The sequence below is a fragment of the Opisthorchis viverrini genome (genome assembly GCF_000715545.1).
Source record: "Opisthorchis viverrini unplaced genomic scaffold opera_v5_247, whole genome shotgun sequence".
In the NCBI taxonomy this organism is placed as follows: Eukaryota; Metazoa; Platyhelminthes; class Trematoda; order Opisthorchiida; family Opisthorchiidae; genus Opisthorchis; species Opisthorchis viverrini.
Window position 1 is genome coordinate 83,334 of NW_008751901.1, and position 25,062 is coordinate 108,395.

At 43.8% G+C, this 25,062-nt stretch overlaps 2 protein-coding genes across 2 annotated transcripts in view; one reads left to right on the forward strand and one right to left on the reverse strand.

Annotated features, from left to right (window-relative positions):
- T265_08908 (hypothetical protein) overlaps window positions 1-1,845 on the reverse strand; it is a gene marked incomplete at both ends in the record, with an annotated part of 9,804 nt that extends 7,959 nt beyond the window's left edge. Inside the window, one exon of the mRNA XM_009174839.1 lies at window positions 1,628-1,845. Coding sequence (XP_009173103.1) covers window positions 1,628-1,845 — 218 coding nt within the window. The remainder of the gene's footprint in view (window positions 1-1,627) is intronic.
- Window positions 1-25,062, forward strand: part of T265_08906 (hypothetical protein) — a gene marked incomplete at both ends in the record, with an annotated part of 68,807 nt that overhangs the window by 35,160 nt on the left and 8,585 nt on the right. Inside the window, 3 exons of the mRNA XM_009174837.1 lie at window positions 177-273; window positions 15,760-15,879; window positions 23,930-24,280. Of these exons, the coding sequence (XP_009173101.1) occupies window positions 177-273; window positions 15,760-15,879; window positions 23,930-24,280 (568 nt within the window). The remainder of the gene's footprint in view (window positions 1-176; window positions 274-15,759; window positions 15,880-23,929; window positions 24,281-25,062) is intronic.

Below are 25,062 nucleotides of genomic sequence, written 5' to 3' on the forward strand. Positions count from 1 at the left end.
TGATGATGATGATGATGATGATGATGAGGATGATGATGAGGATGATGATGATGATGATGATGATGATAATGATGATGATGATGATGATGATGATGAGGGGTGGGACAGACCGAGGCTGGTTTTTTTCGGTTTTTCCTCCCAACTTTTATTCTATTTTTCATTTTCATATTTTTCAGGAAGATCCTCTAGAACCAGCGCTCCGTCTTCTCCCCGGTTTTTATGGCACCATGGTCGCTGTGAATATTGTGTCCATTATACTAGGCGGCTCCGAAGGTATGTCTCGGCTATTCTTGTTTGGAGTCTCCGATTTTTGGGTAAATGATTGGCCTTTTTTGTGGTTTCATACTTTGGTGAACCATTGCTGAGCATGCTGTGACATGGCCCATCTAGTTGAGCGTTGGGGAAATAACACCGTAGTATTTGTTAGTTCTCCCGGTGCTTCTTCATCCAGGTAAGGGTAGAGAGTTAACTGAAGTACGAACGGGTACCTGGTACGATTTTAGTAGTACCTCGAGGCTTATGAAGCGAAGACCTCCTCCATACCTTATCGGATTGCAAGTTGGGCCTCATCTTTCGTTTACGTACTGGATACTAATATCGGTGGATCTTTGAGCAGTCTTAGTTATCCCACCATCACTTAAATTCCTCGTAAGAAGCAATTCAGATCCACGGACAATCAGGTTCCTAACTTGATAGAGAATGTGGATTTCTCGGTGCGAAATAACACAACCGAAGACGGACTCTCATTCTTAGGAGTCTGCATTTCGCTGTCTTTTTTTCGCATTTGCCGCTTTTTTGGTCGTAAGGCCAGGCGGGTTGGATCGTTTTTGTTCTTAGCACCGCAAGCATTGCACTCCCAGTGTCCACATGAACATCAACAATGGACGCATTGTAGGTTCAATCTGTTCTTGCCTTGGACTGCATTAGGACCCAACATTAAATTCCTTCTCCATCTCAACCTGAAGCCGGGTGACTCCTGATTGCAATTAGGTTTATTTCTGAAAAATACCTCTAAACTGTTTACACCGAACCTTTAGGACCCATCAGACTATAAGCTTAACAACGGTAAACCCTCAAAAAAATAAATCCCCAAGATAGACTGTGTGCTCCCTTTTCTTGGAATGCTCTCTCTCTCTCTCTGAGTGAGCTTGTTGTTGTCGATAATGACAGATCCTACTCACTGCATGTACTGAATCAAAACTTCAATGTGGCTCTGAGCTACTGCAATCCGGGCCCTGAACGTCAATGTGGTCTTCTGAAGCCCCTAGATTAATACAGTCCGATTTTCCCTCAGTGCCACAACCAGCATTTATACCCTTGTAAGAACAAAAAGACAGCTGTTGCTGCCGAACTACAAGTATGGTTGTTTGGAAACTCAAAGGCCAGCATCTGCACTCTAACCTAAGCACCACTAACAAAGTAGTGCTTCTGTTGTAAGGGCTGTCACCTTCAAAATATTTTAGCCCGACAAAATGTGAAGTAAGCCGGTCAGTTAGTAGTCATTGTGACAGCCATCCTCCATTATATTTTGTACACTATGGATGGGGTTGAAAATAGTATATATTACTCCAGGGATCTGACAGTTCATACAGTGATCGTCCAGCACAACAGAGTATCCTTAATTAACTTGGCATTTTCATCCCGAAGGGCGAGATAGTCCAAGTGGTTAGAGCGCGAATTTACTGACCGAAAAGTCCGTGGTTCGAACCCGACCTCTGCCTCTCGACTTCCCCTGTCTAGGTTTGGACAACCTGGCAGTATCCCAGCCCTCATGCAACCTTCGGGTGGCATGGCAGCTAGGCACCGAAGGGGTGTTACAGCTGAACGATTAATTAATTTTTTCATCGCGAATATGTGAGCGAACCTAGGCCATTAGATGGCCCGGTGGTCAACCTGGAATGACTCTCAGATCAACACTGATGCAGTAATGTGTTGTGAATCTTCCTCCAAGAAGCAGCCCGGTTCGGACTTGTCAGCTGATTTTCCTCCCCCGCCTAGGGTACACTACGCTGTTTCCATCCTGATGGTTTCCGTATTTTCGGATTTCTAGAATCCCCTGTCGACTACTTGCTTGTTCTGTTCGCGCTCTGGACAACTGGTTTGTTATTGAACCTCCTCATGAGGACGTGAACGTCTTGCAATCCGATGTACCCCTATTATTAGTACTCAAGCGGAATGATTTAGTGAAATTAGCTACACTACTGTTAAATGTAACCTTGTGTGTACCACCTAGAAATGTAAAGCTTGCGACTACGCGCAATCAAAGTCCGTCGCAATAATTAGATTCGATAAATAAATAGTCACACGTCTGTTTACTTTCGAACAGTAGTCACAATGCTCATTCTGGATGCGGTGCTGCTCAGTTGCAGCGAATTTCCTTGAGTCAGTACTGGCCTGAACCAGTACGCTCATATCCCCTCAATTTTACCACTATGATTTTGTTTACTTGGGTAACCATGTGCCAACAAAACCCCTCTATTGTGCGGCCTCGAGCATGCAGGCACACTTGATCGTGAGGCGGGATGCGCTCTAGCCTAAGCAACCAGACTGCCTTGGTTGAAAGCTGTGCAAAAACCAATCACTCGATGCTTTGTCTGCTTCCTACTGGTCGTTAGGTTCCGATCGCACCATTGGTTGCTATGCCCGGCACGGTTACTCGACAGCGATTGGCGCAAAGGTTAGGGGCTGGAAATGACTCAGGCTCCGTACCCTCGATTGTTCTCATATCTCGGGCCTCCATGACAGATTGGCTAATCCAATCTACCTCCACTGGAGGTCGAATAACCAGACTGCCGAGTAGTGGGGCCTGATAGGCTAAGCCCCAGGCGCGTCTAGGCCGAACAATGACTTGAACCCCCTGTGTTCAGTTAGCCTTGGACCAACTTTGTGTCAGTAATTTGAGTATTCTGGCCTGGAAGATCAATGAATATGAATTTAGCGGTTTCGGTCCAAGTTCGGCTCGGATCTTGTTAAACAGAGTGAACGTCTTACGGTGTGTAATATGGAAAGTTAATACACAGTACAGTGAGTTAAGACGTTATAATCCGACGTTTCGGTTCCGTTATTTGATTGCAGAAAGCAATTGTACAAATCCTTGGAAGAGGTTGACCCCGGCAACTGAAACGTCGAATTATGACACTATATTCCACTACATTGTGTTCTGACTTTCATTTTTCCGTAGAATTTGAATTAGCTTGGATGTATGTTTTCCAGCAGACGTTGCTAACGACAGCGCAAACTGTGAGTGTTCCCTACTTTACCGTTCACTTCAGGGTAGTGCTCCTTTCATTATCGATGTGTCCTTAAATGCTCACACCTGTATTGCCCGATAGTAGTTCGCCCACAAAAGCCGTCCCCGAGACGGGCCATATCAATGGTTAGAGACATTGTCAGACATGGCCCAGTCACGCCCTCAATGGCGCTCATGCATCCAAGCTGTCACCTTCAATGCATAACTCCCTAATCCCCCCACTTAACAGTCCACCTACAGTGCTGTATTTACGCACTAATTTATCAGCTCCCGCCTACAATGCGCAGCTAGCTACCCCTCCTCCCTGAATCATCGATGAACGAAACTGTGGCAGCTGCAACCACTATACGACAAGTACGCAGTTATTACAACTAACAACGATGATGATGATAAGTTGTACAGCTACGTGATCCTAGGAACCTTGGTATGTTGGGTTAATCTGTACATGACGGATGGAACATGGCATGTGGAAAAGGTACTTCGCCTGATGAACTTCTATTGAAAACAGTGGCGTTCGGATTCTTTACTACTCAGTTTTGTAATACTGGTACTGTAGTACTGGTAGTTTCTTTATGATTATGGCTGGCGTGGATGATACATGTTCTATTGCAGAACCGCCATAAGTGGACCATACTTGACTGTTAGGATGCGTGTGCTAAACAGGAGATGTGGGTTTCAAAACATGACGTAATCAACCATCATTTGGTTGCAAACGTACTTACTTTCTTTTGGAAGCTAACTGGAAGTTTTCGCGACCAAATTGGTGATTTTCATCAAAGGTCGAAATAAAAACCCTTGGAATTAATAAACAGGACTTGATTGTTTAACGAATACCGATCGTCAGGCAGACCTGAGGGAATTTGCCACCGGATACGATAGAGAGGATCCTATGTGGCCCAATGCACTGAAGCCTAGTCACGACACCTAATAACGGAACTAGCCAGGAGTGGTCACTCCAGTGTTCGCACGTGTCTATGGAAATTCCCCCACTTATGTAAGCCTTTTGTTCTTCTATAATCTTTTTTGGATAAAATGAATTCGGAGAAGTAATCTCTTGAAAGCTTGAAATGCATTCACTCTTAATTCACATCACTAACTGGCACCTCCTCCATTCTCTGAAAGACGAGCATTGAACTAGCTGGCCGGAATACCGAGCCAATCTGATTGTTTGGGTCACACGCACTCCTTGTGTTCCGGAAGGAAACGCCATCATTTTGTTCATGTGTTCGTGGCAGGAAACTGATTGTACCGTCCAACGGTCAGTGAAAAAAAGATTAGTTTTATATGAGCGAAAACTGTCTGTAGAAACAGGATTAAAATTCTCCAGAAGTTCAACAAAACTAATATAAACGTAGTCGTGTAAGAGCGGGAATACTGATTTTTAGGGGACTTGATTCGATTGTTGTCACAGGAACAAGAATGACTCTAACTGGTATGCAAAAATCATTGAACAAATTAGCTAAAAGACTGATCGACCAACAATCGAGTCTCAACCGTTCCAATGGCCACAGATCCACCAACATCACTCTCAGGGAATAATGGCAAAAGCTTCACTATCTTCACACTTCTATGAGCTTTCCTCTGGTGGCTTCATGCCTGCGGTATTACTGTCTGCACATCCAGTCATCGCTCGAGTAGCCAGTCAATACATGGCCACCTGATGTGGTTCCCGTCACTGGGGGATGAGTGGCGCTAGATCCTGTCTAAGCGAGAGCTAATCACACTGCTGTCCAGCGACTCGTAGCCAAACGGTTAAGCGTTCAACCACAGGTCGGAACTCTGTGCTTCGTAAGATGTGCACTGCCAATGATTCACAACAAGGATGAAACAGCGTACAGTGCATTCACAACAAGGATGAAACAGCCGTACAGTGCTTCTCCGCTTTTCAGCATAGATTGGCTTCACTTACAGGATGAAACCCCTGGTTAAGATTTATTACTGATAGTCAAGCACCGCGAGCCCTTCGACATCAATGTCTCTCATCCCAACCTGCTTTTATCACATCGGATACCTGACGAATAGCGTTTTACTTAGATGGCTTGTTATTCCTTTCCTTTCATTCCCAAGTTACTGAAAAGAAAGCCCAAGCTGTGGCTTTCCATAGAAATAAAACACCAGTTAAATACTGCACATATGAAATCAGCGAAACGCATTATGCAGCGTCATCTTCCCCTTGACCTTATCCTAGTAATTTTGAGAGTGTATGTACCAGAGTTAATAGCTTCCTCTCGTGTGTAGGTTAAAGGAAGGAACACCGCCATTCGCCTCCCAGCTTTCGATTGCTAAACATGTAAGCATGGCTTGAACATTATTGCGGATTCAGGACTAGATAATAAACAATAAAGCACTCTGTGTGACCGATGAACTGTCGATTATGGAGTTCCTTACGCCTGCTGCTAATGTTGCCTCCAAAAAATCTATGATCACGTGGTCGCTTTCTTGCAAATCCAATAAATTATCGCCTACTGGGCTATCAGAGTAACAAAACGCACACATTGAAGATAATGTCGAGACATTCCAGGATCGTGGTTCCCACCGGGGATAAGAATTTTTCTGTCGTGGCGTGTTTGTCTGCGCGATACTTCGAAATACACCTTTCTAATGTATTTTTATCAGAATAGAACGGCACCAAGTTAAATTTCATCCCACTTGTCAAGAGGAAATGTACAAAAGACGCCGCTTTGTTAAAGAATCATTCTTTCCCGGTAGAAAGTTGCCTGTGGAAATATTTTCCAACAAAGTGTTCAATTTACTGTTTGCCTTCCGTCGATGAATCTCTCACTACACTACAAAATCTCTAACATCTGTAGAAAATAAGTCACTTCATCTGGAACGAAATTCTTTCTTTAGCAAGGAGATGCAGGATTCACTCAGTTCATACTCATCCTCTCCATCTATTTCACTCTGATCTAAGCACTGTACGAGATCGCTCAAAGTCTGGAACGGTGCTGCTTAAAATTGACCCACCTTCTGGTTAGGGAAACACCTCGGGTTATGCCTTACGACGATGCCCTAGAGATGCAAGTCAGCCCAAGTTTAAGGATAACTCGAATAGTAGGAGATGAGGGACACGGGTGAAAATGTCACTTTGTTATCCCAAACTGGAAATGGACAGACACCCAGAATCCCGATTACTAATTGAGTCAGACAAACCCCTCTCATATTGTCGCTCAGTGGTCCGTCAACCGACCGGTATAACAACGATATGCCTATCTCACAACCGATAGGTGGTTTAGAATCACGAAGTCCAGGATGTCTTGTTCCATCGGTTACTCACATTTCCAGCAAGTTCAAAGGGGAAGAAAAAGCTCGTAACATCACATGAACACATCTTAGTGTGCGTAGTCTAGAAAATAGACTTCAACAACCATGAAGCGAATCATCCGTACTACAGCAAACCAACTACACACATCACAGACCATGTTGTCCCGGCGTCTAGCACAACCAGCCAGTGAATACTCCAACCTGCATCATTTCTTATCGATAGAAGATGATAACAGCACAGCGCGGATTATACAGAGTGGAAGCTTGATAGAGTGCCCACCTCTTCAGGTATGAGAGTATACCTACTCTAAACAAACGAGGTACAAGGACACATCGACATAAGTACATACTTACGTGACACGAATACGTCACATTCTATGGAATAGGCTGTGATAGATGCTCTGTGTTTGTTTGGGTAGCCTATCGGCTTACAGATCGAATTGATCTGTGATACTGGAGTTCCATATCTGTGCAGCGGCTCAATTCCCATTACCTATGTTAATCATAATTTAACCTAGGCAGTGTACTTTTGAATGACAGTTCAGCAACTTATACTTCTCACATAACCAGGTGCTAATGAATTGGCCAAATGTAGTTCCCCCCTGACGTCGCCTGATAAGGTACGTCGAGTTACAAGGGTAGCAAACTTTTGGACTCTCACGGTTGTTCTGAAAAGCGGTGAGGTATCAGTTCAGGATTCATGCGACCCTCAGTTGAACTCACTAGAATCCTTGTATAGTTTTTTAGGTAAAGCACTCGGATTGCGCAATCCTAAAGCCAAGCAGTGGTTATTTAGGTCGCGCCAATTTTTTACCTTTCCCTATAAATCTTCGGCTGCTGGCAAAACGTTTTGCATTTCGTTGAGTTCTATTATTATTTATTATTATTGTTTACAAGGTGGTTCTCCTTTTCTGCGGGCGTATTTCACATCTACTGGCACTCTTTAAGGCGCTAGCGACCACTGACTAAAACTTCTGGTGCTTCCAGTCAAGTTTTCTTTATTTTTTTTTTGCTAATTTTCACCATGTAGTACTTCCAGCATTGGCAAAATGTCAATTATTTGGAAAGCTATTTTGCCCGGATACGAACTATTCCAGGCTTTGCCAACTTGTCAGACCAATCTGCTAGAGCTGTGTGGTTCTTTTTTCCAAATTTCACTCCTTGAAACGCCATTCTCGAATGCCTTAAACATCTTAGGTGCTCGTCCGGATTAAGGCAACATGAACCACAGAATCACCCTGACTATAACACTACACACACAACAGTCGAAAGCACATTTCACAGCGCTTTGTACCGTTCCTCTTGGGACCACTATTAAATCCGCTCATTGGCAGTTGAGGCTGAATTTTTTTGCCAGAATTCCCAAATGAAGAACTGATTGGACCAATGTGCAGCTGTACCCCCCTCTTGAGTGACCACCTCGAAAGACATGCTGAAATTTCACTTCCATAGCGAAGCTCGTTCTTGGAGCACACCTCGAGCGAACGGTTAAAATAGACATTTTTAGAGACAGGCAACTGTGTATTTGCTATTCTATCTTAGCCTCATTCAGCCCTCCTTATCATCTCTTCGTGACCAATGGGCTGCATGGACAATAGCATTTTATGGGCCAGAAGCTAAAATGACGAGATATTTCGAATTCCAGAAGCTGACGCCAGACTCTGGCTTCTTTCGCCACAAGTGTCACGTATGATCAGCACGAACAATAAGCCCGCCGACCGTTTCGAATTGCCGAACGGCGCCTCTTTGTCAGCTTTGGCAACTTCTTTGGTCTCGCACGTGCATTCGGATGGAATTTCGTGGGGCGTCAAAGCGGTGGATCTTTTATGCAGTCCATCACGTGGGAATTCTAGTCATTTTGTTAGCTGTTGTGTTCGCATTTGAGGCTGTCAACGTGATATAAAACGGGCAGTTTTGTGTAGAACCGTCAGGCTTCAATGCACTAACCAGAGTCATGACCATCTGGTCCATAAGTAACCATCTAGTCTATTCGTGACCATCTGTGGAATCCTGCGGAGTGGGTTCAAAAGCCATAGGGGATTTAACGACTGTCATGTATTCGATGAATAAAACTTCACTAGGCTAAAACCGGTAGTAGGCATTCGACGAAAGCTTCATATGGAAAGACCAGTTTGTCCTCCCCAACCTCCAGGCTGCACAGAAGGTTACAATGATGCAGCTTCTGTAAATTGTACTCAGCAAGAATTGAAATCCACTGAAACACAGATTGCCCCATTTCTCATAAACGGATTATTTAACTGAGCAGAGACCTTTCACACGTAGTAATGAAGGTTGGTAGGCACTTTAGAATGAATGCACATCAATAACGGTGTTCTGATCGGTATGTGCCGTCCCAGTTGTTCCAATTGTTCCCTGTCAGTGGTCATCTAAAATGCGATTCTGACTGTTACTCCTGGATGCGTTCCAATGGTTGAAACGAGAACGATGAGCCTCATACGGCTGTCGATGGCTGGTAGGAATGCACTGGAGCTAATGCTTAAAAGCACTTGAGTCGGACTGCTTTGACGAGATCCACAATTTACTATTCTGGAAAATCGGCGAACTTTGCTTTGACAGTTTGTTCCAACTGCTCTATTGGCTGATGTAAATCTTGTTCTGAGTATGGTGTTTTGCCTCATCTCATACTAAAGCTCAGATTGTTTAAGTCTCAAATCTTCGACCCCGAAAAATATTTACGTGTGTTGGGGCTCCTGTCGTCTCAGATTCTTGTCACCGAACAAACCGAAACTAAGTAAAAAAAAATAGCGCTAATATAACGAAGTTCTATTGGTTAACACATTAGTGGCGCTGACTTTGATGTCTTTCCAAATTCGTTAGTCGTCGGTGGTAGGTCCTTACTTCCTAATCAGTCGGTGGTGAAGAAGAAGAAAGTAGTACGCATACAGAAAAACACGTCCCTGGGGCGAATCCGAAAAAAATGTCTGGATTCTATCAAACTGTCAATCGGCTTTCCTTTGAGCGTCTTCCCAAAAATTTGTATGGAATGTTCAGCCACTGGGGAGGTGGCTGGAATCGATCGCGTTGTCATCTTCTCGGAAGAGTTTGAAAAATAAGCCGATCGTCCCCCAGCCTTTTTCAAAAGATTGTAGAACGGAATAGTTGCGTGCTTGCTACACGCATGTGTGGTGCCGCGTAACGGGTAAAGATAAGCAGTGTGGTCGCGCTTCGCATACACACAACACTACCGGCCACAGTATGGTAATCCACTCCAAGTCTTCCTCCCCCGATAGGCTTGCATCACATTGACGTCAAAAGTTGAAGAAAGATAGGAGGAGATTTCCCGCCTTAGTGCCTTATTTCTCCCTCAAACTTTCGCCTGTCAGTAGCGAAATATTTTAGAATGTGGATCGCATTTACACATCAACAACTGATGTGGTTCTTGCATTCTGACAATGTTTCAAAGTTGCAAACTATCAAACTCCACGTATTTTGTTTCGTTAGTTTAGGCAACTGAGGCAACAGCTTTTCTCATTTCGCTTGAATATAAATGTCGATGCATGTGACACATGTTGATATTGAACAAAACTCCCCTTAATCCGACAAGTCACTGCGAGCTGGTGAACATTGGAAATGCCCTCTAACCCTAGGCCACGCCATCGATTTCACCAGTAGTATTCAGACCTAACTGATGATCCTGTGGTTCCTCCAATAACGTCCAATCAGTGCCCCAAGCCTTTTCAGCTACACGATGCTAAATGTGGTCTTCGCTTATTTCGGTTTCTCCTTGTGATCTTCGTTCCGTTTCAGTATATAAATCTGTTGCAGATTATGAGAGCTCCTACGCATTCAGTTACTAAGATGGGGCTAAGTGCAAGGTGCTGGTGGGCTGTCGTGCGGCTCCTTTTAGAACCATTCTAGACTGTTTCTCGTTCGATTTTCCGGTATTTTGCTGTTCTAGCTCGACTACTTCAGACAAGGCCTCGTGCCAACCTAGAGCTCTTCGGAAAGTAGGGGCTTAGTGGCAGCTAAAATAATTTGAACAACCTCAGAACATCGTTTGTGAAACATGGATCAATTCATCTTGTACCCCAGAGCGGCATCTGAACTGAAACTTGAAGCACGCACTAGAATAATCCAGCTTTTGCATAACACTTTCTGCTCCTCATCAACGAAGGAACTAAATCAGCGCAATGTCAAATTTCAACCTCTTTTAGTTACTTCGTTGGTCCATTTCGATCTTCCTGCCGGCTGGGGTTCTGTACCAAGAACTCCTGTGTCCTCAAGGAACAGTCGCTGAAAATAAGAGTGACTGCGCCATTCAAACAGAATCTCCATTTAGGTCCGTGGGACATTATCGATCCTCTAAACCTGAATTCTCGTTCACGTATTTTCCCCTGTATTTGTCTGTTTCCAGTGTTTGTACTCGATCTGTGTTTAGCAATTACGCCATACGGTGTTCGGTCCAGCATCCTGAGAGTACATTTTGACTACCTGTATTGTCTACATGGTATTCAACTGCACGAATGAGAATGTTCTCAAACCACTTACCTTACCCCGAACTGCCATCCAAGTCGGGTCAGTCTACAATCTTATCCTATAGAGAACGATTAACAGGCACATCGTACATGAGCAAATCTCCTTTGTCCCAAACCAAATTCGATCACCCCAATCTTTGTCTTGGTCCTAGATCAGCCCACACTAAAGCGTCTGGATATAATTTTGACCCTTATTAGAGCTCATCAGCTACGTATATCATCGGCCGTGCGTGGATCTGAAACCCCGAAAGTGTGAGGCGCATGCTGGCCGCACCAGACTTATCACATGTAAACATACAAAAATACAGAAGTTTGGGTGATGTGATTGGTTTGTCTGATGCTGCAAAACAATGATCCGGTAACTATTCTGGTCGAGTCGCCTGTCAGGACCTCCAAGCAGGTAACGCCACAGCTCACTCAATCCTGCTGGATGAGATTAATTATATCTAAGTTTTTGGAGTTTCGTTGGACCAGTATTCACATCACGCGCATCCGAACAGCTTCCCTTTTGTTCTGTCGCATTTATTCCTTTTTGTCCACACCAAAACTGGGGAGTTGTATTCTTTTTTGCTTTTATCAAATCTTATCGGATTTTTGGATTACGAAGCCCTTCTGAGTCACGAATATACACTGCTGGTCAGCAACTGCGTTCAGTCCTTGCATATGGTTTCGAATTGAAATTTTGTATGATATTCTCCTGACAAAATTACTTTTCTACATGCGACTTCCAGTCAGTTTTATTTATCTCTCTAATCATAACACCTCTTGGTAGAAAATGCCAAATTAGTGGACGTGTTTCTCAGTGTTATCCATTTGATTGCTCCGAGAAAGTTAGCAACTGTCTCATTCAAATCCTTACTTTAAATTGCCTCTAGCAAGCATACATTCGGAAGACTATCCACTTCCAAATTTATGTTTAAATTCCTCCTTGAGAAGACGCTGGACACCATTGGGGGTCCCAATTTTCCATTTTTCGATTCAGTGTTCCTCTTGCGTCTCATTACACCTGAGTTGTCATTCTGGTTCAAGACTTGAGTGCCCTGCACCTTGCAATCAACTCGCGTAACATTGCACTCGACTCCTCTTGTAGTCGCCTGATTAGGCTTCATTGCTCGGTGAATTCCGGGGACCTCCATGTACACGCTAAATCGCTGGCACAACCCGGCCACCATCCATCCACGTGCACACGCTTCACAAATATCCGACGGCATTTGTTTATTTGAGGGTTCTACAACTACCATTATCGCACACCACTTACACTGAGTTATCCGCTGGTACGCATTGCCTTTCAGTATTACACGTTCTTTACAATTCAGGGTGACATGTTCCTGACACGTTTGGGCTTCTGACCCTAGGAGAACTTGGCGCTGTCCTGTGTGTTCGTTAAGCCATGGACCAAAACCGCTTTCGTTGTGTTCACATAAAACAGCTGATGTATACCTCCTGTTAACACGCCTAGTTTCAAAACAAGTAGGAACGTCTCCACACCCTGACTCTTGAGTATCATGTCATGGGGGTTGCTTCTTGTCATTTCCGTCAAGCTAATCGTTTTCGTGACTCTTAATTCATTAATCAAGTCTCACGTAACCTAATTCTGTCTTTCTGTATAGCGACCGATCTTTCATTACCCCAGATGATTCTCCACCGTTTCATCCCGTAACTCACTCACACTCATCTAACTTCAATGCCACGAATGCGCTCTGCTTATTCGTTTACAGGCTTTGAAAACGCCATCTTGATTCGCATACCTCCTTGGCTACGTGAATATTAGTCAAAGATGTAATAGCTCAGCCACGGTTTCGGGTCCGTTCGCTGGGCGAACCAGACCAGAAGGTTCCACGTCGACACTGGTTTGACTGGTGCAGTGACTCCGCAGGCTATACGCTTAGAACCACTCCATGTGGTCAAAAAACGCAGCCTGATGATGAGCAGCGAGTGACCGCACCACGCAGATCCTATCGGTTGTAAGTAAATCCACACTGTCTTCTGCTAAGCAACGGGCAGCAGGTGCTCTGCCTTCCTGCGAATAAAGAGGGTTAGAAAAGTATATCCGGAAAACTGCACATCCCGGCAATTGGCCGTGAGGCCCGGTAACCTATCCGATAGTGTTCAGAGACCGTTACGTTTTGTCGGTGTATGCATATAGGTCTGTGGCTAACTCCCTGTCGATTTGTATCACCCAACGATGCGAAGCAATATTGTTTTTTCTTATCCCTTATTTATCAATATGGTTCTCGACCCTTCTTAAGCGGCCTCCCACAACTCGGAACTTTCAAGGTGCTCGCTCAGAGGTAGTAAGTGGGTTGAAAGTGATGTCGCTTATGTTGGATTGGTCGCTCACAAGTGCTAACCATTTTGAGTAACTCTGTATCATTTGACGTGCATTGCACACCGATCTGTGTAAAATGCTACTGAATTGCTTCTTGGAAAAGCCCAATGTAATGTGTTCGATAAACTCACCCACCTACGCAGGTGCATGTCAAGGTAAACTGACAAAAGACAAAACGACTGCCAGAATCGTGAATTTCATTGTGGCTTTCAAGGTATGGTACACTTGATACAAGTTTAAGGGCAGGGTCTACTTTGCAGCCACCCGATTCTTACTGTCTTGTGGATCTGCAACTTGGTCAATACAAACTGAAGATGCCACAAGACAATCAGAGTTCAGCAATCTGTGTCTGATGGGAACGTCCTGTCGGCTGTGCTGATGGTTGTGAGCTGTTTCTTGATGAAAAAGTGACTGTAGATGAACTGGTTATAAACTGAAGGTTACTTTGGTTAGGACATTCACTTGGCATGTCATATCACTGTCCAGTTTACAGCTCTCTTCTTGCCTAGTCCTATGTTTAGTGGAAAAATGCTCCGTTTCGTTTTAACTGAATGCTCCGAATATCCAATATTCGTGTATATGTTAGTGTGGCACGGTGAACCACCATACTATCATTGTCGTTACTCATTATCTTGACACTGGAAACTCATTATGCCGTTCTCCAGCTTAGTTTGAATAGGAATCATTAAACTCGGAAGACTATCACGAATGCGTGTTTGTTTCTAGCCATAACGATTCTTGATAAGTGAGTCACCGCGGGTTGCTTCATTCCATTATCTCTAGCTGTTTTATTCACTAGGCATTCCAAACCAGACACTAATGGTGCTATTTTAGTAGATCAAACTAGATCTTTGGCCAAGTCATATCAAGTCAAAAGGAGTTCACGAATGTGCGGGCTTATGTATCAGCTTTGCTGGCGCTGAACTACTGGAAATGATAGTTAGTTAGTAGATCAGTTGTTTGTTACGAATAACAAGGACTAACAGGCGTCGCACCACTCCGTTGGCGTTTGCTGTTATGTAGAGCGAAGTGCAATCTTTGGACTTGTGACATATTGTTCAATATGCTGTCCTTATTCTTCTGAACAAGCCCTGTTTTCAGCCTCGCGGAGTGTCTCGCGCACCACACGGTTACCATATAAGGTTCTTTTCCATTTCAGGAATTATTCACAAAATTTATCGAAACACCCAACTATTCAGGCATCAACGGTACCCTACTACTAGTAGTTAGCTCTGCTGATCTTAGAACTTGAATAGGCCACAACCTTCGATTCAGATAACTTGTTTTCTTGGTAACCTGCTACGTCGTTATGTTTTATTTTCGTGCCTAGTTTTGTTGACTCGCGGAATCCCCAGCTAACGGAGAACTGTTTTGTTGTTGCCTTCGATCTTGTCCCTAGTTGCCGTTTCGGGTCTCGACCCCCGAAAACCCATCCCCGTCGGGTCGGGTCGGGTCGAGTTGAGTTGAGTAACACACAGTGAGAGCTTGGAAGGGTAGACGAATATTTCCCCACTCACTCGTCCCAACACACACTATCACCAGTGTGAACCTACAACAAGTAATCGCAAATGCATGTTGTGCACTGACATGTAAGTGAAAAGCCCTATCCTAAGTGCATCACCGTACTAGGTTGGTAACTATTCACGCGCGGTCCCAAGTATTCGGGCAAGTTCATGCGCCACTCATAATCTAGTCTACGTTTGTTTATGTTTACTGGTGTGTTTTGCCGCTGCAGTTTTTTTCGTTAGGCCAGCTATATCACCTGTCCCATATAATTATCTGATTTGCTCTTCTTTTCGTTGGTCTATACCTTTTTGGAGTTTCCTACGAATTTAGATAGATAGATTAAAATGGTTCGCTACAGGCACCGGTCTGGGTGTTCTATTAAATCTAATTATTTCGTTCCCAATTCCATGACGCTTTAGCTTGTGGCATTTCGAAAAACAAAACGTGTCGATAGCGATGCCATGCCTAACTACACGCTACTAGAATAGGACAATCGCAACTACAAATCACTTGGCATTGTGCCATTCCTGACCTAAACTTGTTCGGCAACCATCGATTTGTTGTTTGCCCTGTCTCCTGAAATCACTTGTTTGTCCAATGTTCATACGCTTCAACATAGAAGAACACCACAACCTGTGCTGATGGGAATAAAACGCTCCACCGCCCATATGTGCATGATTGACTGACTGCATTGTAACAAGGCAAGGAATTACAAAACTACGATTGAAGTTCAGCTGTGGCGCAGAATTCCCAGGTCTCAGTGTATCACTTTATATGTAAATCTTGGCAAATAGTTGTGGTTGTCTGGTTTGTTGTGCAACAAACTACAGTATACAAAACATTGTCTAGCACATGGGTGAAAAGTGCACTCAAAACCTCAATTTCTCTCTCTCTCTCTCTCTCTCTATTTTCAGTGTTCCAATTCCACAAAGTTCCCATCTACGGAGTTTTCATCCTCGGCTGCGGCGGTGGAACAATCACAGTACTGTGTATCAAATTATTCATGCTTCCCTACTTGCGGAAACGCATCATTGGTAAGCCCAACTACTCGCTGTCTTCAGTAGTTTCCACTAGATTGTAGCTTTGTTTTAACCGTTGTTTGTGGAGCAGATCAGACGCTTTATTCTGGGTAATCCTTGCTGAGAGGACACCACAGATGTTACTCTGTGGGTCGTGGCTGATGTAAATGCTGTGTTTGACTCTGCAGTTCAGTGAATCGTCTTGGGGATTCAGTATAACAAAAGTGAAGCCTTTTGATTTCTATCGGGATCTATCAGTATAAGATGGTCCAGATATGGTCCTTGACTTATTAACGCATGACAATCCTTCATGATAACTTACATCTTGAGGGGTGAAGGACAAATAGTCCTGACTACCCGACTTACAATTTTTCACTACTGACAAACGGTGCACCTGTGCACACGTGGCACCCAGCTCTCGCTCCTCCCAACTTGATTCGAAGGAAAATTGATTAAGTCCGTCGACTTTAACAATACTGCTACACGAAACAAAGCAAAACTAACTGAACTGACGCATGGCCGTTGAGGTTCTCTTACAGAGTCTCAGCTATTCTGATTGTGTCCAGCAATGTCAATCGTAAACACCCTATTCATATGACCTTTTTTTACCTAGGTGTGGTTGACAGCAGCATGGAGCGGATACTAGCAACATCGAAATGGTGTCCCGAGAAGGCCTGGTGGACCTAAAGACAGCTAGCTTTTGGAGTAATCACCGTGCCTTCCTTGATGGGTTTCAGAAACAGTCCGTCTTGTCCTCGGTTCAATTTTTAGTGTTGTCTACTTACTCACACATCACTTTGGGCGGAAATTCCTGATCTATCTGGATACATTGGTTCAGGAAGCGCAAAATAGTTCTACAAGTTTGTGGTGAAACCTGTCAACTGCTTTTTGGGCTTTTCTGTCACATTCGACAAGCAGTGGCACGAGTGCCGTACGATCTCACAGTGGGAGACAACCGTGCATAGCTATTTTCATTAGTTCCAGATGTCTTCAACCAGCGAACAGGGTTCCTTCGTCAACGTTAGTCAGTAGTAGCAGTAACACGAGGATACAAATCCGCTGTCGCAGTTACTGTTGCCGTCAACTCAAAATGGCACGCCCTTAACAACATGGATTAAACTACGTCAGGGGTCAGCTAGAAAAGCTTCCAGAAGAATGCATGTCCACTGAGGTGGAACCAGCTGCATTATGGGTCATAATTTAGTGTTTATTCTGGAACGACTGCATCAGAAAATGAAACGCGCTCAATTTCCAGTCTGTTGGTTTCCACTCTCGATTTGCATCCATGAGAGTTATCATTCTGGGAGTTCTCAGCCCAACTGCACAATGGGCATTTATGTTCCAAAGTTAACAGTATATCGAAATATTAGTAGCTCAGTTGTTTAACGGGTCGCAGGTGGCTGTTGATCTGTCCACCAATTTGCTTGCAAACCTCCCGTCATCAGTGCTCACATTGATGACATCCCCAGCCAGCTAGCTTTATCTATGTCGCGAAGGCACCGGTGACTGAAGGTCTGAGGGTATTTGAGGTATCCAATTAATGGTTCGCGACCGTAATGCAATTCGCCTTGGTTACAAGGCTCCTGTGAGTTCCGTTTAAATACCATGACTAAACAACCTGGTTAGTGTTGCTCACGCTTTACCAGTGCATGCATTGCCTTCACCAACAAGATCTTGGCCATCGAAGCGGCTAGGACACGTAAGCCAATCAACAAACTTGGGCCCCTCGCCTTGAATTTTTATTTGGACACCAGGGCAGTGAATACCCGGAGCACGAATTCAAACTTAAAAGGTGCCTAAGCACTCCAAAGCAAGGGAGCACTTCGAAAATTCTGTTCGAAATGGATTGTGACCAATAAGCCCAGTAATCTAACTTGAGAATCCGTTTCAGATCCTCAGATTTGTGGTCCCTTGGACTACATGTTTCAATATTATATCAATAACAAGACTGAGCAAAATTAGGCGGAGGCCATTATCTATGAGAAGACTTTTGTACAGTTCACTATGAATCTCTCACACAACCAGAAGTTTCAAAATGAAACCGAATCAGTCCCACGTGGACCCGACCTATTTGCATGGCCAGGTTTTGTCCGAACCGAAAAAATCCCGTTGTCAGAGCCAATCCGATGACCATACCTTCCACGGTATCTACCATTTCATCTACAGTTGTGGTGACGCCTGCAACGGAAGAACCGATCGCCTTCTTATGCAGATGATAGCCCAACTTTCACCTTAGAGACGCAACCGTTAGACTCCCGTGTGCTGGTTGTTTTTTCGGCTGCGTTGTTCCCCTGTGTGTGAATCGTTTATTGTTTGATCACAGGAATTTCCCAGGATGATGGACTCATCTAGCCAAAAAATTGGGAGTGTTTTTCTCATTAAAAAAGGTTGTCCCGTTCACAGTGTAACATTTTGTTTGTGTATGGAGGCTTTTTATTACAGAATAGACTAGAAAAGCCATTTGCGGATCCCAAAATTTCAATCGCTTTCAAGATTTCGCCCATATTGAAGCTCGTTGGGTCGACTCAGATGGGTCGATGGTGTTTCCATGCAAGCAGACGTCTCAGATTGCCTACCTCAGAACTGCACATCTACTTAACAATCTTGAGAGAGTCATCTGACTAATTTCTGACTAATTTCTAACCATGTTTCAGACCGATGGCTTCGATACCGTAAGACTTTCAATTTTGTTCGAGCATGGCTAATCTAACAGTTGATGAGGACAGGAATCCTGGCCTCTTTGCTAAAATCATCCTCCCCAGTTCAGGAACAGTTCAATTGTTATATTTCATCTGATGACGAGATGCTCACAGGTACTTTCCTTACCAAAACAGCAGTTGTACACAGCAAAATCCCATGAATCTTCATGTGAGGCCACCCTTTCTGATCAAAACATTAGGTGGCTTCACTCCAAAGGATCACTAGCTAGTATTTCTACTATTGAGGATTCTAGGGCTTCAACGTTGCCTCGCCATCTTCCTGAAATGACTTATCAGGTAGTGATATACTAGTCTGCATGCTGACGGTAGAGTTGAAGACAGACTGAAAGACGACCCGGATGTTTGTTTGATTTGAAGTGGTTTGTACAATTTTGATCCCAAGCTTCCCGTCGAATCAGTCAACTGTTTAATGTTCGTTTGTTTGCTTGTCTATTATGGTCGTCTTCATTGAGAAAGAAGTCCAACGGACAGAGATACATGAAGACGACCATAATAACGTCAGCGAGCGCAAAGATTGACAAAAACTAGGGGAAAACAATCTATTAGTTGTTTTTCTCTCTGACGGCGATCTTTGCTTCAATTGGGTGGTTATCTAGTGTAGTTACTCCGCAGATAATTTTTAATTTTGTGACGTTTCAGTAGTTGAAATAGTGTGTTGTTTCAGCTCTCAAAATGAAATAATTGAAAGTTTCGACGAGTAGTTTCGCTTAGTGTCGATAATTTGAGTCTCTTACAAAAGTTCGCGACGGATGTGCACCGGTTCTCCCCCCTTGCTGTGGACCAGTTATAATTTTCGTAGCAGGAACGCAATCCGGTGGACATCAATGGATTTCAATATATATTCATTGTTGTAATGAGTCCTGTGGTTTAAATTTGATATGCAATCCACTACGTAATAGTTCGACCTGGTTGGGGGAATGTGGCGGTATCGGTCACATGACTCCTTAGTTGACAGGACGACAGTCAAACTTCCTCATTAATTCACCTCGCGACCTAAACCAATGAATAACTTAGGGTCCGGAGCGCCATGCGCACGCAGACGCGGTCGGTGGTGGCATGGAAAATCTCTCAATCCAAGCGTCATGTGACTAGTTAAGTATCAAAAAGAAGACAAAGCGTGTACTGGCTTGCTACTCAGGATTCACTATATCCTGCCTTTTGTTATATACAGTTTAGTAAATTAGCATTCCTACTTAACCCAGTATGGAAAAAAGGATAGTTTTGGAGGATTGTAGTGAAAGTAGAACGTAAATCGTTGGCGACCATTGTATATTTCACAGTTTGATTTGGATCTCTCAGATGTACAGCTGTGTTCAACATCCTTATTCCTCTCAGTCTTGGAAACTTTCGACTGACTCCATAGGCGACCCTTAAGACAGTAGAATTATCCGTTTGGTGTCCTGTGTTTTCTGGATGAGCTGCTTACTGTTCGAATGAAAGCTTTGGCTATCCAGGATGGAATTTACTCGAACATTCAATAGCACGAAAGCCACGTTGTTTGGCCCATATCGCGAGCCCCACAGGAACAAGCAAGCCGAGGGACGAACATCAATGTAGTCTGACGACCAGCTGCTTTCTAGTCATGCGTAGACAGCCTGCATAGAATGTGCATTTGAACATCTTTGTTAGCTTCTACACAAACGATTGGTTAACCGTGTCCCCTAATAAGGCATATGCAGACAGACAAGATTCAGTGGCGGCGATGGCTATTCTTCTTGTTGTGTTTGGCCTCCCTCTTGCTTTTAGAGCCTATCAGGTTAGGCATTGTCACGAAGGATGTTTAAAAACAGTCCAGTTCCTTGCTGAAGCGTCTTCTGTGTGCAGCTGAATTGTTCCTTCGGAACAACCCCTTGCCAGATTTATGTGAATGGACTAGCCCACCTAGGTTGCCTTTCTGAAGAAACTGCGGATGTGACGGTTTGATTTACGCGCAGTATGTCCTAAATGTCAATTTCTCGTCCCGTTCGGTAAACAAAATGCAAGAGTGTTTCTTGTGAAATGCTTCCAAAATAAACATGAGACCAACCGTTGGATTACAAAAACGGTTAGCGTGAATAAGGTTCTACAGATATTACCGTGTTGGATGTCAATTTTTATCCTGGCCACAAATATGTCGGCTAGGACCGCACCGAAGGGTGAACCCCTGATGAATCCATCTGTTCACAGAGAAAATTTCCCCTCTGAATAATTACCCTACATTCATAGTTGATGAAAAATAATGCAATACGCTGTGTTTGGAATGCATTACATTGGGGATTAAATCTTCAAATAACCGAATTCCTCAAGTAACGTCAGCATAAAGTAGCATTTGCAATGCATGGTCTATTTCACGTACTCGTTTCGGATAGGCTGCGTTTGGCAAGTTGAGAGCGCTTCTAAATGAAGCATCTTGCTTGACAGCTTTCGAGGGCATTCTCATTGTCTGTTTTTAAGTGTTAGTGTCTACTTATCTGTGCTTTGCTGTCGTGATACTCACGTAGAGAGATTATAGGTTGAACTGCCTGGAAAAATGCCCACCCGCAATACCTAGGTTCTCACTGGCACTGCTGGTTTCCCTTACAGACGCCGCATTGATGCGGTCTTAATTTCCACTTTTGTCTGTCTTTCAAGCTACTGTACGTTTGATGCACCTAATGTTCGCTGTCCGATGAAGGCGAATCCGAGAACAGTTTAATCTTCCTGCCTTTTTTAAAAAAAATCTTGGTGCACCAATGGAACAACATTCAGTCTACTGCATCACCACACAGAATGACCAATACATTCAGTTAACGAGCTCTACCCTGCTAGTCCAAAAATATGCTGCGCTAGAGACGCTGTTCGATGAAGTCGGAAGATGCACACTGTGGAGCAGACGGTCATCACTAAAGTTTCATCCTTCTGTACACCGAGGCTCGACAGACAATCAAGCCTAATGATGTGACCTTAAATAGAGTTGTCCACATGCCTGGCGTTCATAGATGACCAGATCAACGTCGAAGGAAACCTATGTGGTTGTAGATTGGTTACCTTACAGGTAGATCCATTTTCAGTTTGTCTGTCGAAACGCGTTTGATTTTTCTTCATACATTACCCACCAGTTCATTTGCAAAACACACAGACAACTCTTACAAGACATAACTGGACTCTTTCAAAAGTAGTATCGACTGCGATTCCACAACAAGCAAAACAATCGATCCCGACTTATACGTTTCCATCGATAACATGACACGTAAAGAAGATTAGCTACTTGTGAGACCTGGCAACGCGCTTTCGATCTTCTCACCTAATGCAAACTCGAGACTCAGTGAAACGATTCTGATCAGAACCAGATCGCCAGTCTTATATGCACAGGTGTTGATTAGATGGTCTTGGTTACCGTAGAACTAACTTACCTCTACCCCATCCGCAACGCATACATGCATCTGCTAACCAATGTGTCGTTTTCTGTTGACGATATTTTTGGTAGCTCAGCGAAAAAACAACGATGAATACACCGTTTTCTCTTGTTGTTTGTGCTACGCTTCTGTGTGTTGCATTTCCTGTCTCTATAACGGATGAACACTAAACCATATCACGTCAGTTGTGTGAATTCTGGTTGTTCCTACAAAATGGGCTGTGGGCATTCGTTTTTCAGCTTTTTATTCTGTGTTCTCTTTTGAGTGTGACTTCCTTCGGGGTAACTATTTGATTCTTTGAACGCAACCTGAAACAGTCAGCGGTTTCCCGTTGTATTTTGAGCCCTGATGTTACGGACACTAAACTTACATCAAGGTGCCGACGAATGCTTTCCACAGAAGTTGGCCTGGCCACATCAACCTACTGAACTCCAAATGGCTCAGCGGTTAAGGCTCCAAACTGCCAATTCCAAGGTTCGTGGGCCGAACCCGTCCTCTGCATCTTAACTGCCTCAGTCTAGTCATTGTTAGCTTGGTAGTATCTCAGCGTCCGTGCTTTTTTAGTGGCATGGCAGCTAGGCGCCGGAACGGTTGTACGGCTGGGACAATAATTCTAGCATTTTTCCACGTTCAAGTGATTAACATTGATGAACGAAATACTTCCATTTATAAGGACTTTATTTATTTCCTCCTGTGGCATCCCGCAGTTTCTGCGTGACCTTCAACATTTGTAGCACGCCTGAAGCAACGATTTGTCGAACAATGAGTGTATACTCCGATCCTTCCTCTTACACTCTCCAATGAATGTCAGAGATATCCATTTTACTCGATGCTTTTTGTACCGGATCTTACGGGGCAGAACGTGTCCACGTTAACCCTTGCTATGTTGAAGATCTCTGGTTGGCAAGGCGACCCCGATGACGTTTAGTCACCTTAGGATCCTAGGCTAGTGATGACAACGATGCCAATTGTATTGAGAAGTATCTTCCAGATCGGTGTGATGATAAGACAAGACTTGTTTTCTTTCTAAATTGAGCCACACACCATAACTAACCTCAATACACCTGTCTTCAGTCTGACATAGTGATTTAGAGAAACACAAATTCCTCGCCAATGACTATATTATCGACCGCTCAAAAGACTTGTGTGAGATATCCGTGAAAGCCGTTCTGAGCGAATTTAGCTTGTCCATGCTATCCAGACAGATACTATCGGGTACTCATACAAGCCAGGATCAGCAAGTATGGGGTCTGTCTCGGCAATAGGACTTACAGATTCTAAGCCCACAAACTGTATGATCAGGTGAACTCAGTGGACAAACACATGGCACACAAGTCTCGAAAGGACCATGTGATATTTCTTGGTCAATTATTATCAGTAGAAAATAATCACAGTTCGTTCCTTCTGAGTTCATATTCTGAACATTTCAGCACGTGGTTTATTTGTCTCCTCACCATCGTCGCCACTCTTGAATTTATGGCAACATACTGGATTCGTCAACTTCATAGCGCATCCACGTTGATAACCGTAGAAATAGAAAAGGGTTTCTCTGGGATCAGTCATAAACCGTTTTGCTCCAATAAAAAACTCAGTGAACGAACTACAGACCGTTACCACAAACACTGGGCTCCATGTCAACGTTACCACTATTATTGTCTGAACTCTCGACCATTTTTTTAAAAACAAATTCGGCTGCTTCAGTGAACTAGATAATAGAGAGCCTAAATGGAATGTGGCAAATAGTCCGTTCTAGTGTTTTGTCCTGTCGGCTTTGATTACTGCAATTCATAGGACCTCAAATTTTTCAATCGACAATATTACATTACACATATAACTGCAGCTGATTTTTTGAAAAGATGATCTAATCACACAAAAAACTGTCAAAAATCGATCATCATCAATGAGCAACTAGAGAATGCCTCCCTTAACTAACCTATTTTCTTTCCTCATTCCTCCTCTCATTCTGTTCAGCCGGTGATAACGCCGGACCGGGGATTTTGGACAAAATGTACATTGCCTGTGGTTGTCACAGACTGGAGATGTTTTGCCGAAAATGTAAACGAAAACGAAAAGGCAAACCGGAAAATGACGTGACCGTTGAGACCCCGTCACAACTAGCTCCGAAAACCAACGACCTCCGAGATAACGCAGCCATTCCAGAGGTTGCATTTGGCTCAAATCGAATTACCAATACCCCGCATGTCAAACCTCACGGTGATACGGCGAATAGACTTGCGGATGGTCGGGCAACAGGCGACCAAGAATGCCCAAATCCTCCTCATGTTGTACGGTCTGCCGGTGCTCGCAGAGTTGTCTCTAGAAGTGAGTCCTTCTCGTGCACCGATATTCAACTGAAGCCCTGTGTATATGTTGTCCTGCCCCATTGATAAACCCAGCTTTACTATCCTACGGACCACCGCGATGCTTCGAAAATGTTGCAGCCCTCCAAAAAGAAACAGTTGGTGAGAAAACACGTGCCTGGGAACAGCTGTTATATGTGAGGTGTATCGCAACCTTCCCATGAGATATGTCCTTCCGAACATGCCTGTAGCCCGAATTTCAATACAATGCGTTTCACTGTATCACGCGAAACTACGAGTGCGTCCATTCACTGAAAGATAAACAAAAGTACACATCTCGCTCGTGTTTTTTAGTAATCTTTTTGCAGTGACAAGGTTCCCTGGTTAAGTATCCCATAGGGAGGCCTTCCGTGAATTTATCATACAGTTAGTTTAACAGGGACACTTAGTACTTCTTTTATGTGGCGTTTAATGGTTACTTTCGATAACTGTATCGGTTTGCTGCCACATAACTATTGTACGATTGCTACCGGTTCATTTGTCATCCATTCGATACGACGCAAATCTGTCTGGCGTGCCCATGAAGTGTGTTTGAACAAATCTCCTGTGGTCCTATTCATATCACCTACAATTTTTTAAGAAAGGCAGACTGGTTGTAGGTATATGTATGTACTACAAAATGGGAACAGTCATTCGTAATTTCGATAAAGTTGTTAACGCTTACGCCACCCAAAAAAGTGTTTGTTTTTGCTATTTCACCATTTGTACAAAGTTCAACCCACACTTCATTCATCTAAGAGAAAG